The sequence below is a fragment of the Malaclemys terrapin genome, chromosome 5, assembly GCF_027887155.1.
Source record: "Malaclemys terrapin pileata isolate rMalTer1 chromosome 5, rMalTer1.hap1, whole genome shotgun sequence".
Classification (NCBI taxonomy): Eukaryota; Metazoa; Chordata; order Testudines; family Emydidae; genus Malaclemys; species Malaclemys terrapin.
The window spans coordinates 7,062,154-7,077,498 of NC_071509.1; the positions used below are offsets into that span (position 1 = coordinate 7,062,154).

The 15,345-nt window shown below is 47.3% G+C and overlaps 1 protein-coding gene across 2 annotated transcripts in view; it reads left to right on the forward strand.

Moving 5' to 3' along the window:
* Nucleotides 1-1,388: 1,388 nt before the first annotated feature.
* The window catches only part of DNAAF9 (dynein axonemal assembly factor 9), a 134,085-nt gene continuing 120,128 nt past the window's right edge, over nucleotides 1,389-15,345 (forward strand). For both annotated transcript variants that reach the window (XM_054028949.1, XM_054028950.1), the window contains exon 1: nucleotides 1,389-1,508. In XM_054028949.1, coding sequence (XP_053884924.1) covers nucleotides 1,408-1,508 — 101 coding nt within the window. In that variant the 5' untranslated portion in view covers nucleotides 1,389-1,407. The remainder of the gene's footprint in view (nucleotides 1,509-15,345) is intronic.

Genomic DNA, 15,345 nt, shown 5'->3' on the forward strand with positions numbered 1-15,345 from the left:
GGGAAGTGAGGGGGAGCTGGGGCAGGGCCGGGAGTTTTGCGGGGGGGCTGAGGGAGGTGAGGGGCCGGGGGTTTTGGGGGGCCGATGAGAGGGGGCGGGGCAATGGGGGTGTTTGGGGGGCTGAGGGAAGTGAGGGGGCGGGGCTAAGGGTTTTGGGGGGCCGATGAGAGGGGGCGTGGCAATGGGGGTGTTTTGGGGGGCTGAGGGAGGTGACCGGGAGCTGGGGCAGGGCTAGGAGGTTTTGCGGGGGGGGCAGTAGGAGCTGGGACAGGGCTAGGGGGTGTTTGGGGGGCTGAGGGAAGTGAGGGGGAGCTGGGGCAGGGCTGGGAGTTTTGCGGGGGGGCTGAGGGAGGTGAGGGGCCGGGGCCGGGGGTTTTGGGGGGCCGATGAGAGGGGGCGGGGCAATGGGGGTGTTTGGGGGGCTGAGGGAAGTGAGGGGGAGCTGGGGCAGGGCTGGGAGTTTTGCGGGGGGGTTGAGGGAGGTGAGGGGCCGGGGCCAGGGGTTTTGGGGGGCCAATGAGAGGGGGCGGGGCAATGGGGGTGTTTGGGGGGCTGAGGGAAGTGAGGGGGAGCTGGGGCGGGGCTATGGGGGTGTTTGGGGGGCTGAGGGAAGTGAGGGGGAGCTGGGGCGGGGCCAGGGGTTTTGCGGGGGGGCTGAGGGAGGTGAGGGGGCGGGGCTAGGGGTTTTGGGGGGCTGATGAGAGGGGGCGGGGCAATGGGGGTGTTGGGGGGGCTGAGGGAAGTGAGGGGGAGCTGGGGCGGGGCCAGGGGTTTTGCGGGGGGGGCTGAGGGAGGTGAGGGGGCGGGGCCGGGGGTTTTGGGGTGCTGATGAGAGGGGGCGGGGCTAGGGGGGTGTTTGGGGGGCTGAGGGAGGTGAGGGGGCGGGGCCGGGGGTTTTGGGGTGCTGATGAGAGGGGGCGGGGCTAGGGGGTGTTTGGGGGGCTGAGGGGGCGGGACTAGGGGTTTTGGGGGGCCGATGAGAGGGGGCGGGGCAATGGGGTGTTTTGGGGGGGGGCTGAGGGAGGTGACCGGGAGCTGGGACGGGGCTAGGGGGTTTTTGCGGGGGGGGCGGGGCTGCCAGGTTTGTGTCCCCCCACCCTGGCTGTTGCCGGGCGGTACCACTGTCAGTAGCGGGGGGGGTGTATCGGCTACTCCGCAGGGCCGCGCCGCGCCGGGCCGGGGCAGAGGCGGTGGCGCTATCGGGGAGACCTGGTTCCAGCTCGGGGTCGGGGGATCTCCTCAATCCGGGCTGCGGGCGGAGAGCCGGCGGCCGATCCCCCCCTCCCACAGCGGGCGGGGTGGTGCGGTCCGGCTCTCGCCCCGCCCCCTCCCAGACTCCCGGGGCGAGGCGGCCCCAGCCCGGCTCCGCGCAGCGCCCCCCGCGCCCCGCCCCGCCCCGCGCGCACCATGGCGCTGCCGCCCAGGCCCTCGCTGCTGCTTCCCCCGCCGGCCGCCGCTCTGCGGAGGGGCCGCCCCAGGCCGCGCGGCGGCGCCGAGTCCGTCGTCAGGTAACGGCCTCGCCGGGGGGCGTGGGGGCGGGGCAGGAGTGGGGGGCATCTGCATCGGGGGGCTGCGCGGAGTGGGGCGGTGGCGTGGGGGGGGGGGGGGAGGAGGAGGAGGAGGGGGGGCCATTATAGGGCGGGGGTGGTTAGCTGGCAGGAGGGGGGGTGTTGTAGGGGTGTGGGGTTGGGGGAGGGGATTAGGAGGGCAGGGGGGGTTGGGGTTGGTATAGAGGGACGGGCGATCAGGGTGGGGGGGTTGAAATGGGGGGCGGACAGCGAGCGCATGGGGGTGCGTTTGGGGGGGGGGTTCCCCTGGCATTGTAGGCGTTAGGTCAGGCAGCTGCTGTTGTGGGGTTGCTAGGGCTCTGCCCATGTTTCTTACCCGATTCCAGTTGCCTGGCTGAGAGGGAGCACGTGGGTGTATTCAAACAGGGCTGATATTATCAAGTGTTTGAGTATAAAGCACCATGAACAGGAGGAGGTGCCTGAGGCCCTGAATAATGAAAATGCAATATATGGCAGTGGTTAACTGCATAACGTAGGGAATAGAGTCACAGGCATCTAGCATATGCAGCGTCCAAAATGCCGCCACAAAAGGTTTTGCAGAGATGCCAAAATTTAAAATGGCTAAATGTGTGTGTGTATATATATATATTTGTATATATGTCTTCCTCTTTTTCTAAACAAATGCATAAAGTAGCCAAAAATAGGACTGTCAGTCTCCAAGGGTAGATGCCTGTGTGTGAAATCCTCCAAGGCTAGCTCAAAGAATGGTGGTCTTTCTGTTTGTTTGCAGTGTATTAAGAAAACTGTTGTGTGACGGTTCCAGTCTTCTTCCTGGTGTAGTGGGAAATTTAATTAGGCATGAGAGGTGGGGAGGAGAAAGGGGAATCTTATTCTTTGAAACTGCTTGTCCTTCAGCTGTGGTGTTGATGTTTTAAAATTAATACTGCTTCATTTTTGTTTGAAAATGGAAAGTATATATTGTAAAATTTGAATGGAGTGTTCTTTTGAGTCCATATGGTTTAACTTTCATTTACTAAAAGAGAAAATGGTTTCTGTTCAAGCCTCTCGGCTCAGGGGAACAAGTGACCTTGGAATATATGATCCTGTTTCAGTGCTGCCTGGAGAATTTCTGATTCCTTAGAAACATCTGTGAGTCTTGAGCTCCCTTAGCATATCCAGCCAGCATCTGTAACTCCTCCCACTAACATGCCAAATGTCATCTGCTAATTTGTTTTTGGCATTCCATTTCACTTTATGCACTGTAACTGTTTCAATTCAAATGGGGAGGAAAAGAGTCTGTTTGCAATGAATACTCCCAGACTGCCAATAAGAATTGGGGTAGCACATAGAAGTAACTTAAAAATAAAACAAAACAGTCCTGCTCCCCCAAACTCAAATGGAAAATTATTAGAGTATATCATCATGGCGAAACATCCCAAGATAACTTTTCTTGGATCTCTTCCATGTGCTTCAGAATTTCTGGACTTCTGTAGGATGCTTGGGAAATTGGCATTCATAACTGAAATCCTGGGCACTGTATCAGGAAAAGGGAATAAAGAATCCTAAATTGTCTTAAATAAAACTTACTGAACACTTAACTGCTAAAAGAAGTCTTCCAAGAAGTGTGTCGTTTCAAAAATTGATTTATTGCTTGGCTCTTAATGAGATTTTGTTTTTGTGAAGGATAGAACCAGATTTAATTTAATATTTTTTTGCGTGAAAATACATGCATTTTTTTAAAGAAAACATTGGGTAAAAAAAAATCTCAGCTAACAATACAAGTTAAATTTATTTGTTATAGAATTATAAATAGCTGTCCACCCTTGAGTAACCATTGCAGAGCTATATAGTTTACAAACAAGGATAACACTGGTGATTTGTACTTTATAATACAAGTTACTACTTCAGAGGTAGGAAAAATGTAAAGTCACTGTTAGTCTCTAAGGTGCCACAAGTACTCCTATTCTTTTTGTCTATTAAAGTGCTTCTTCCAGCTTGATCTTCAGTAAGCCTGGCATGGTGTTCCATTGACAGGTGAAATATTTAGATGAGAGAGAGAGGTACTATTAAAGCAAAATTCTAAATAGGTCTCATAGCTTTCTTATATGGGAATCTTAGATAGGCATTCAGTGGAAATCCCTCATGTTCAGTGCCCTTCATATTGTACCTTTTGAATATTCATTGAGGCACACTCTGCCTGTTTTTGCAGAAATTTTTCTGAGGCTGTATGTTAGGGGTAGAGGGCTTAAGGGAATTGTCTCCAAATTTCTTGATGCTGAGGACATATTCCTGCTGAAGGCTTACATTGTGCATTGGTATAATTGTGCTGTTCTTTATGTATATTATGGAGGACAATATATATGTTGCATATGACACTCTCATTTTGAAAACGCATTGAAAGGGGTGTGTTTCACTTTGAAAAGTTTTATGACTTTTTAAGTGGGTTGCCTCTCAAAAGTCTTTGAAACCATTGTCCTGTGGACTAGAGATGGTTAATGTAACTAGTGGACTAACAAAATTAGTTGAGCACTTCTTCCAAAGATGAAGAACGTTCGGGCAGGACGGAAACATGGTAGTGGATATGTTTGTTTTCAGCTAAGGCCTGGTCTATGTGCAGATGTTCGTACTAGTGGTTGGTTAGAGGTGTTTTGTTTTAACTGAAATTGTTGCACCGGTACAACTCACAATGTGCATTCTGTTATACTGGTATAAAGGTGTCTTGCACAGATATAGCTTATTCCCATATGGGGGGAGAATAAGCTATACATCTCTATAAGTAATTTCATATGGGTATTACTGTGTCAACAAAAGTTTTTTGGTTGTTTGTTTGTTAACTGACTTAACTATACTGGGGTAGTTACTCTTGGGGGAATTCTGCGCCATGCATATGTGTAGAATTTATGTCCCCTGCAGATTTCTTTGCGTCCCCGCAGAAAAATGACTTTCTGACGGGGAAGCAAAGGGAAGCCACAAGAGCGGTCATACGACCCTCCCCAGTAGTATGTTTTGGGTGCCCAGGGCAGCCAGCAGAGAGGTAAATCACTGTGGGGCAGGGGGCAGGACTGGGGAAGACCCAGCTCATGGCTCCTACCCTGTGCCAGTCTCAGCTGCTAGTCATCGCTGTGCTGGGGAGGGTGGAACTTCCTCTTCCCCTGCACGGCATCTGGGGCTGGATCAGACACCCTCCCCCCCCCCCCCCCCCGATTTCTCCCCCAGCTGCAGGAAGCTCTGCAAACTTCCCCCCGCTTCCTGCACCCATTGCTCCTCAGCTGCAGGGGGAGGGATCACTGTACAGGAAGCTACTCCCCTATCCACCCAACCCCCGTGCATCCAGACCCTCTCACCCAGTCTAATCCCCCCTGCACTCAGAACTCCCCTGATGAGCACCACTCCCCCTGCAGCTGGACCACCCTGGTGAGCCACCTGCATCCCCACCCCACCAACCCCCAAACAGCTGCAACTGGATCCCGACCCCACTCCCCTAGCATTTGGACCCCCCGGAAACCCCTGCTTAGCTTTATTCTCCCCCCCCCCCCCCCCCCCCCGCTGAGTCCCAACCACCTTCACCTGGATCCCCCCTGCAGAATCCTATTACCGTTGGACCCAGAACACCCCAACAATCCCCTGTGGATTCCCCACTGAGTTGCCCGCACTCAGATTGTCCCACACAGAACCCTGTCAGCTCACACCTGGATCTCCCCACACTAAGCCCCTCCACACTAGGTTCCTGCCCTGCTGAACCTGCCTGTCCACACTTGGTGCACCTGGCATGGAGAGGCAGGGCCCTAGGGTGCTTCTGGGGTAGGCCCGGCCCTTGTGTTGTGTCAAGGTTGACTGCAGCCTCACCACTGAGTCTGTGTCCCATGGGGGTGGGGGGATCTGCACATTGGTTTCCCACTTCTGTGAAGCCAGAGGTAGGAGAATTTGCAGAATTTTAAAATATTGTGTGCAGAATTTTTAACTTTTTGGTGCAGAATGCCCTCAGGAGTATGTAGTTAGTGATGCAACTTTTGTCTGCAGACCCAGGCCTAAGTGTACTAAGGAAAAGCATGGATAAGGGCAGGAGGGATGACACTTATGGAGTGAGATGGACAGAAGAGAGGGATGCATGTTTTTGTTACCTTTCTTAATGAAATATTATTTTCAATGCAAAGATTTTTTTCTTAGTTGAGGAAAAAAGTAAAACAAATATTTTTTTTAGTCATTTTCCCACAGGGCTTCACCAAGATTTTTTCAACTTCTATTTTTAGATCACTGTTGAAAATTTTTTTAGCCAAGTTTTGAGAATATGAATGGGGGTGGGGGAAAGGACCAGACATCAAAATGAGTAGGTAGTGATACTCAGGGCTTGAAAAAACTACTTGACACCTACTGGCCAAGGAGTGAAATCCTTGTCTAGATTAAAGAAATCAAATGGTAGTACAGCAATTGATTGTTCTTACATCTATATGGTTACAAAACAGCACACTATAAGGTCCACACTAGGCTTGTCTTACACTGCTTCAGGTAGAATGGCAGTTATCTTTTACAGCTCTCTTAACCAGGAAGACAGAGGTCTCTGTCTTCTTGCCTTACCACTCTGAAATGCCCCTTTGTCTTCAGCTGGTTGTACAACATGAGACTTCAGTCTCTGCCCACCCACATACCCTCTCCTCTTGGCCCAATTCACCCACATATGCTGCCCCCCACTCTGGTTTTTCCATGCCTCAGTTGGCAAAACGAGTCGTGGTTCATTGGCTGATACTTCTGCTAGCAAATGACACATGGTTCATCAGAACGAGAGTATTGAGTGGTGTTTGGGGGCTGCAGTAGAGGAGCCAGAGAGATCTGCATTTTTTTCAGCTGGCAATCTACTGTTGGACCACTGGCTGAGTACCAGCAGAGTGGGACTGCAAGAGAGCTCCAGGAGTTTAGTGAAAGGTATTGAACCAATATATTAACAGATGTTCAGACAAGTGGTGATTTTTGTGTTTTTTTTTGAATGGTCCACATTATTTTCTTACCCCAATTCTTCAGTGTGCTTCCTTTCCACAGCTTTGTCTCCATCTCACACCTTCCCTTCATTAGTGTAATTATGCTCAGGGTTTAATACTGGGGTAGTTAATAGGCAGACTGTGGGCTAAATCTGGACTGCCAGATGGTTTTGAATGGACCCCGAAATCTTTTATTTATCTTTTTTTAATTATTATTATTTTCTCTGGAATCTGGACCTTGACTATACCTTGACCAAGAAATTTGGACCGTGACAAAAAATAGATTATCCCTGGTTTAGTATATTGTATCTTCCCTTAATTATCACCCGTTTATGTAAGAAAAAAAGTTTAATGTAAAGAATGCGTTGTTTTGGTACATGATGAAAAATAGGGTTACCATACGTCCGGATTTTCCCGGACATGTCCGGCTTTTGGGGGCTCAAATCCCCGTCCGGGGGGAAATCCCCAAAAGCCGGGCATGTCCGGGAAAATCGGGAGGGCTGGGTGGTGCTCGGCCGGCGGTGCGGGGCCGGTGGCATGGTGCCGGGCCGGGAACTAGGGGCGCAGTGCTGGGCGCGGGGCCGGACGGGGAGCCGGGAGCGCGGTGCCGGGCCGGGGTCCGGGCTGGGAGCCGGTCAGCCGGGCCGGCGGGGAGCCGGTCAGCCGGGCCGGCGGGGAGCCGGGCCGGCGGGGAGCCGGTCAGCCGGGCCGGCGGGGAGCCGGGCCGGCGGGGAGCCGGTCAGCCGGGCCGGCGGGGAGCCGGGCCGGCGGGGAGCCGGTCAGCCGGGCCGGCGGGGCCCGCGGGGAGCCGGGTCGGCGGGGAGCCGGGTCGGCGGGGAGCCGGTCAGCCGGGCCCGCGGGGAGCCGGGCCCGCGGGGAGCCGGGGAGCCGGGCCGGCGGGGAGCCGGGCCGGCGGGCCCGCGGGGAGCCCGGGGGTGCGCCGGGGGCCGGCAGTGCTGGGCGGGCCGGGGGTGGTCGGCCGGGGCCGGCACCCCAGGGCCCGAGCCGACCCAGGCTGGAGCCGCCGAGGGGCCAGCCTGGGCCGCGCCTCCTCCCCCTCACACCCCCCTTACCTGCTTCAGGCTTCCCGCGGAGACTTTGGGGAGGGGGCGGGGTTGGGGCGGGGGTATGGGCGGGGCCGGGGGCGGGGCCGGGGGCCGTGGAGTGTCCTCCATTTGGAGGCACAGAATATGGTAACCCTATGAAAAAGCATGCATACAAGCCAACACTGCATTTGTTCAGAACAACAGTGCTGGGCTGCTGAAAAGTGCTATCGCTTTGTGTTCAGTGACCATTCACAAATATAGTACATTGCCCAAACTGTAGAAGTAGCATCACAAACTTAGTTGCTATTTATTTTGCTTCAAATGACATCTACACTATCCTTCAGCCTTCAAAAGTCATATGCCATTTGACTTTCACTGATGTGACAGATAAAGACATGGCTTTGTCTCTGTAATCAATGACTGATTTAATTATTCCAGGAGCAAGAGAAACTTCACCCAGAATCACTGCAGAAACAACATTTGTGTGTGAGAGAGAAATAATATATTATTTTACATTCCCTGTGTACAAACTACAAGAAAAATTAGTTTTGCCTGGCCAGTGGCTGCTTTGTAAATTGGTATCAGTAGTCCCTCAAGGTCTACTTCACAGTAAAAGAGCAACCTTTCTGGTTGTAATACTCACTTGGCATATGCTTTCTCATTATCTGCACCTGGGGAAAAGCTTCACTTGTACTTAAATCCTTCCATTATTATTGAGATTCTTGATTGTAGTAAAAACAAACTCCTGTTCGAATATGTCTGCCTGACGTTTGTTTTAGTAGCTCCAACTCTTGATTTGCCCACTCCCAACAAATGTGCTGGACTACTGTATTCGATATCAGTAGTCCACCTTCACAGAGCAATAACAATGATTTTGCTAACAGCAAGTGCAGCTTTTGCATCTGCAAACTGCAACTAACGTTGGGCCAAAGTCCTTAAAGTAATAACTCAGTTACTTTTCATTATTTTTAGGTCTGCTGATGTACCACATCCTACTAATGTGGGTAGTTTTGGACCAGATGGTGCAACCTCGTCCTAACCTACAGGCATTTGACACTTTTTTGTCCTCAGGGCCCCAGTTAAGGAGAAGGTTGGGGGTGGGGGACATTGCATTCTTTGAGCAGCCAGGTGTCCTCCTTTATCACTTTTGATATCTAAAGTACTGATGAACAGACTTTTGATGGAGGCATTTGTTTTGGTAGTCACTGTGTTGTCAGGAATTATGTGGCTGCCAAACTGACTCTCAGAATTCTTTGACAGTGTGGGGTTGCAATATGGGAGATTTTTCTTAAGTCCCTGCTTCTACAGCTGAGAGGCTATGGCCTTATATACTAACAAACTTCAACTGTAATTCACCACGAGTGCATCTCTATTGATGGTATTAGTGGTAGAAGCTGTGGTGTAGACAGGGCTCAAAAGAATTTTACCACATATCTAAATGGGAAAGCCAGGCCTGAGCTCTGTTTGTGCTCCAGATTCAATGGTTACAGCTGCTGCTCCGGTGGTGAATTACGGAAGCAAAGCTATCTAGTGTAAATGCAAGTACACAAACGTAGCCTCAGCATGGGAGGATGGGCTAAATCAGTGGTTCTCAACCTTTCCAGACTACTGTACCCCTTTCAGGAGACTGAGGCCCGAGCCCCACTGCCCACTTCATGGGGCCCCCTGTAGTCTGGGGCCCAGGTAGTTGCCCTGCTTACCACCCTCTTAATGCCAGCTCTGCACTTGTGACGCTTCTAAACCCATCCTGTGACCCCCTCCTCCCCCCGGGGCCCCACAACCTCCATGTTGAGAAATTCTGATCTAGATGAGTTGACATACCCCCTGGAAGACTTTGTAGTAACCACGGTTGAGAGCTACTGGGCTAGATGTCTTTCTGAGGTAGGCCCTTCCAACCCTATAGGTCTATTGTAAAACAGAATTCTGACATGAGTGCTGGTGTATTTACTCTTAGAACAGTAGTGGTGTTCAGATGTGCTAAATTGCCGAGGGAGCCCCAAGCAACTTTTTTTTTTGGTTCAAAACTTCATTAAACACTTGAAATAGGTGGTATAGACAGAGCTGGAGTAGCAAATATTACAAAGTGAGAGGAAAATATGAATCTAACAGACTTAAATCTCATGAACACAAAAAGCAAAAAAAGAATGAAATGTGGTCCTCTAAAACAGTGGTTTCCAAACTTGTTCTGCCGCTTGTGCCCGGAATGCCCCAGGCGGGCCGGGTGGGTTTGTTTACCTGCTGCGTCCGCAGGTTCGGCCGATCGCAGCTCCCAGTGGCTGCGGTTCACTGCTCCAGGCCAGTGGGAGCTGCGGGAAGCGGCGGGGGCCAAGGGACTCACAAAGTTGCGGCATGAGCCTGAGAGAAGCTGAATACCTACAATTCCTGTTGAAGTTGGTGAGTTTTGAGGGTATTTGGCTCTTTCGTGGTCAGACCCTTGTAACTCTGAAAACCAAAAACTTTGATTACTGAGTCCCAGGGTTTATTGATTTAAATCAAAATGAATTACCTAATTGATTTTAATCTTGTTTACATTTGTACTTTTTTAGTATTTTTCTTAAAGGTTAATTCTCATTGATTGGTAACCATTAAAACCTGTTGATTTGCAAGTAAATATAGCTTTACAGAAAACTTGGTGTGTTTTCCTAACCAGGAAGATAGACTATTTATTTAAGCAATTATAGCTTAACATAGATTTATTAAGGTCTTTGCATGTTTTACTATGTTAGAAAATGTTGAATGATGCGTTTCTTATTTATCAGATTAATTTTTTACTTATGATTTGTGTCAAGCTGCATTTGAATGGAAATTGGAATGCAGTGAAAAATACACAAGTATAATTTTAGAATTGTTTTTAATTAGTTAGATAAAATTGCCTTAAATGTTCTGGATATATATGAATTTTTTAAATCAAAATATGCTTTTTGCATTTAAAACTAACTCCCTTTTTAAACCAAGGAGGGAGATAGTGAATTTCTGATCACTGTCACCTTCAAGTTTTTAGAACTAGTAGATCTCGTCCTCTCACCCTAGTTTTTATTCATACACTGGAAAAAGAAAACATGCTTTCCTGCTTTTTCAACCCCAATCAATTTGTCAACTTTGAACTAGTCTTTGAACTGAACTAATTTGAATAAACTGAAATGAGGAAAATATTCTCTTGGCACTGCAGAAGTGGCTATTGCTGTCCAAAAACTGACTGGGTACATCAACAAATTCTGATTCCAGGTGTTTAGGGAATTCCAGTTTACTGGTTTGACTTTCTTTAAAATTTCAGCGGCCATCATGTACTTATTGAATATTTTTGTTGTTTAATTTACATGACTTTACATTTTATAAGAAGTTTAGGCCTTCATATAAATGTTGTCATATCTTTACATTTTAAATAGGTTTATTTTTAAAAATAAATGTGTGTATACATAAAAAACTTAAACAAGAATCCATATAAAAATCATCAATTTTTATCCTCACTGCTGAGTTTGAAACTGCCATTGTTTGAGGTTAGAACAGGGGTATATATCCAGACCACTACTACTTGCTATTCTGTCTGAAAATGAGTTTATTTTTCATGTTTTATTCCCAAGTGAACATTTTGTCAGTATTGCAAAATTGCCAACAGATTTAACATAATTGGCTATTTATATTTGAGTCAGGCCTATGGCTACAATGGCAATAACAGCAGGCCAGGATACATTTTGTTGGCAACTGCTGAGGAGTGACCTTTGTTGTAAAAACAATAGGAGAGCCCTTTGGACTCAATTTTAAAAAATGGTTGTAGTGCAGTGAGAGAGCAGGAAATGTCATTTGGCAAACCTCTTATTCCCAGACAGACAGCAAATATCTGTTTAAGCTCCTGAAGAGACATCTTTTAGTTGCTTGTAGATTTTGAATAATTGTGCTGTGGGTCTTTCGGTTTCTTTGGTTCACTGACATCTATGAAATTAAACTTCACCATGTGTTAGGCAGTTTCAGGCATTTCTGTGGGAGGAGCGTAACGTTTGCCAATGTGAAACAAAGCATACGCAAAGCAACACTTCAGTACAGCAGTGGAACTACATCCGTTACATCTGCTGAATAATATCGTTTACCCACTTACCACAGCTGTGGTTATGGCTCAGACATATGGCAAACTAGTCTACAGCCCTCAACAGGGAATCCGTTTTAATGGCACTCTGTTTCTGCCCCTTTCATCAGTAATATCACACTGGGAAACAACAGGAAAAGGAAGTCGCTCTGTAGTGCACTGAATAAATTAGATGTAGGAATACAGGATGCAATTAAGAGTAATAAGAAAGGTGGCTGTTTTTTCCACAATCTGGGGTGTGGGGGGGTATTAAGACTTTATTAAATGAAACAAAATACTGTGGCATTAACATTGTATGCTTAGTCTTCATACATAAAACCACACACATTTGTCCAAAATTAAAATTTTGCTTTTCTGTAAAGAAAACTGCAAGAACACAGTAGTAGTTGTAATAACAATTGCTAACTTGTCAAACCTATCACTCTTGCATATGCCTTTAGATATTGACAAATGTTTGCCAGTCTTCTTGACCTTTTCAGCACCTTGCCTATTACTTGGGCTATGTCTTCACTAGAAACGCTGCACTGGCAGCACAGCAGCTGTGCTGTTGTAGCACTTGAGTGTAGACACTCATTACAGTGAGAGGAGGAGTTCTCTAGGGGCTGTAGTTACCTCACCTCCCCAAGAGGTGGTAGCTAAATCAACGGAAGAATTCTTCTGCTGACCTGGCATTGTCTACAGCAGGGGTTAGGTCGGCTCAACTACATGGCTCAGGCCAAGTTTCAGTCAGACTAAATCAATCCAAATGTGCCCCAAAATGCTTAACTGATGCAGAGATGTCTGGAGAGGTGAGCAGATATTCTGAAAAGCTGACCATTCTCAATTCAGTTGTCTTCTGGTGATTCTGGTCAGTAGCAATAGCCCTTTCTCCAATCACCAATGTCTCAATAGATCTATAACTTGTTCTGTAGTAGACATTACAAGAGCTTTGGTATTCTCATTAAATTACTTTTAACGTTTTAGAAAAAAGTTTTCATTCAGAGATAGACATAAGAGCGTAACATTTCCAATATCAAAACTTTCAAATGTGGGTTTGTGTGTAAATACTTGAATAAAATTGAAGCTCAAAAATGGAATGACAGTGTGTGGTGTGGTTTTTTTTTGCAAGAGCTGGTTTTTCACAAACCTATTAGGTATCTAAATACTTTGGAGAACACTTAGGTAAAGGTAACTTTTATTTCTCAAATGAGGTAAAGAAAACTTGATCTGCTGAAGGTTATGTAGTGAACTTGGCACAAACAATTCATGTATAATCTGAACTATAATTTTATTTCCTATATTTTGGGGTTATTGAATGAAACTTTTTGTTGATGTTGAACTTTGTATGGTAATAAATTGGTTAGTAGGTGGAAAAATGAGGATTCCATCTCAAGTACACACTGAATAAAGAAATTTAATTGAAAAAGTATTGGGAAATTTTCAATCCGTTTCTTCGGTTTTGGATTCCGTGTTGGGAATTTAAGAGAAAACTATTGAGTCAGTGCACTACAAAATAATGATTAAGACATCTGTTTAACAAACAAAAAAAACCATACCTTGGCTAGTCCATCATTCTGTGCAATGCTCTCACTGAGTAACCGCGTAAACTTTGCTTTACCCTGGTCTTTGTGTAACCCGCACACCTTCTGGGTGTGGTGTTCTGTCCCATCTAGTGGCACCGAGACCACTTAGAAAGAGAGTTAAATGAGTCTGCTCTACAGCCTTAGCTAACAGCCAGTTGGCTTTTAGCTCATGCGGTAGAGGCTCATGCACTAAGTTCCAGAGGCCCCAGGTTCAATCCCGCATGCATCATTATGATGTAATGAATGCCTGAAAGGTTTTCTTCTGAAGTGTGTTTTTTAATGAGAAATTCCAGTTTAGTTTGGCCTGGAATATTCTGGTAACTGGAGAACTAGTTACATTATGATATTACAAGATTCAAGAGAACAGAAGTTGAGCATTTGAAGGTAAAGTGATTTTGAGTCTCCTTTTGAGAGAAATGGAATCTATTAATATTCAACAACTCTTAAGTAACCTGTGAGAGTTCACAGCTACAATTTCTGAGGTCCCCTCCTCCAGCAAGACAAGACAACCTGGCCCAGAGTGGGGCAGCAGGGCCAAGAAGCCCTGGACGTCTTTCACCCTGCTTCCAGCTGGGAACAGGGAGTCGAGAGGGCCCCTCCCCCTCCCCCCTGGGGCTCCCAGCCATGAAATTGACAAGACACACTGGCTCCACCCAGGGAGGGCTACCCAGGCTTCTGGCCCCAGTGAGGGGCAGCTGCGCTCTAACTCCCCGCTTTCTTGTCAGTTTCATAGCTCCTGCCCTGAAATTGAGCAGCCAGCCAGCAGTGCAGAGTCTACACAGACATGGAGGGCAGGTCTACACTTGCCATTTAAAGTGGAAAAAGTCCCCTTTTTGCGCAAAAACCACAGGAGCATCTACACTTGCCAATGACTCTTTGCGGTAAAACTCAGTTTCACCGCAAAAAGAAAACCACCTCCACGAGAGGCATACAGCTCTTACCAGTGATGCTTTTGCGGCAATGTGCGAGTGAAGACGCGTTCTACCAGTTTACACAGCTTTTAGCCTCCGGAGGATATCCCACAATGCCTAGGTGACCACTCTGGCCAGCAGCTCTCCTGCTCTGATGCCAGGTAAACAGACATCCACTCCTCCCCCTGTAAAGCCCCAGGAACTTTGAAACTCCCCTTCCAGTTTTCTTGGCAAGTGCTCACTTATCTGGCCAGGTGACAATGCCTGCTTCACAGAGCAAGTGGTCCCCTGCTTGGAGCAATGCTGAGATGCTGGAGCTTATCAGTGTTAGGCCTCAACTGGAGTATTGTGTCCACCTCTGCTTTAATGAGTAGTTGCTACATGAATAGTAGTGCTATAGAAGTAAATAAGAGGAGGCAGATACTGCTTTTTGTTTAATATTAAGTTTTCCTTTTATTGAAGGCATTTATTGTCACTTGAACATTGAGAAATAAACTGTATTTGTGACTGTGTTCTTGATTTCTGATGGTGTTTCCGTCTATAATCCTTTTGACTCTAAAAATCTATATTGCAGCTAATACTTAATTTCAGTTCCTTGTATTGTTGCCAACTCTTTTTAAAAGGAAGAACTTACTAAAGTTAAATGTGAATTTTGCCTGAACAAGGAGTGAAAGAATTTTTGCCGTGGGGAATAAATTAGCTACAGTATCTAAACGTGTAAAAATCAGAAGACCTTGTCAGGAGTGTCATCAATAGCTTTTATTCTCCTTTTCCCGTTACCTTTCTTTATAATCATCCCTTTGACATTTTGAAACTCAAATCTATTTCAACAAAACAACCCTATAACAATGAGTATGTGTAAAAAACCATAGAAATAAAATTATGGGGACCGCAGTTGACTTTTTATTTTGTTTGATATAATAGAGCTTTAAACTTAAAAGAAATGAGGGGTGTGACGGGTTGGATCACAGAACTCCCCCTTGGGAACTGCCAACTGATGTGCCAAGACTACTACTGCCCCTGCTTTCCCTGCCAGCTTGGGACTCCAGCACCCTGTCTTGCTGAGCCAGACACACCAGTCTGCTGCAACACAGACCCAGGGTGCCCCAAAGCTGCAGACTTAACTGAAAGCAACTTGAGAAGTGTTCCTGTCTTTAACACTCAGATGCCCAACTCCCAATGGGGTCCAAACCCCAAATAAATCTGTTTTACCCTATATAAAGCTTATACAGGGTAAAGTATAAATTGTCCATCCTCTATAACA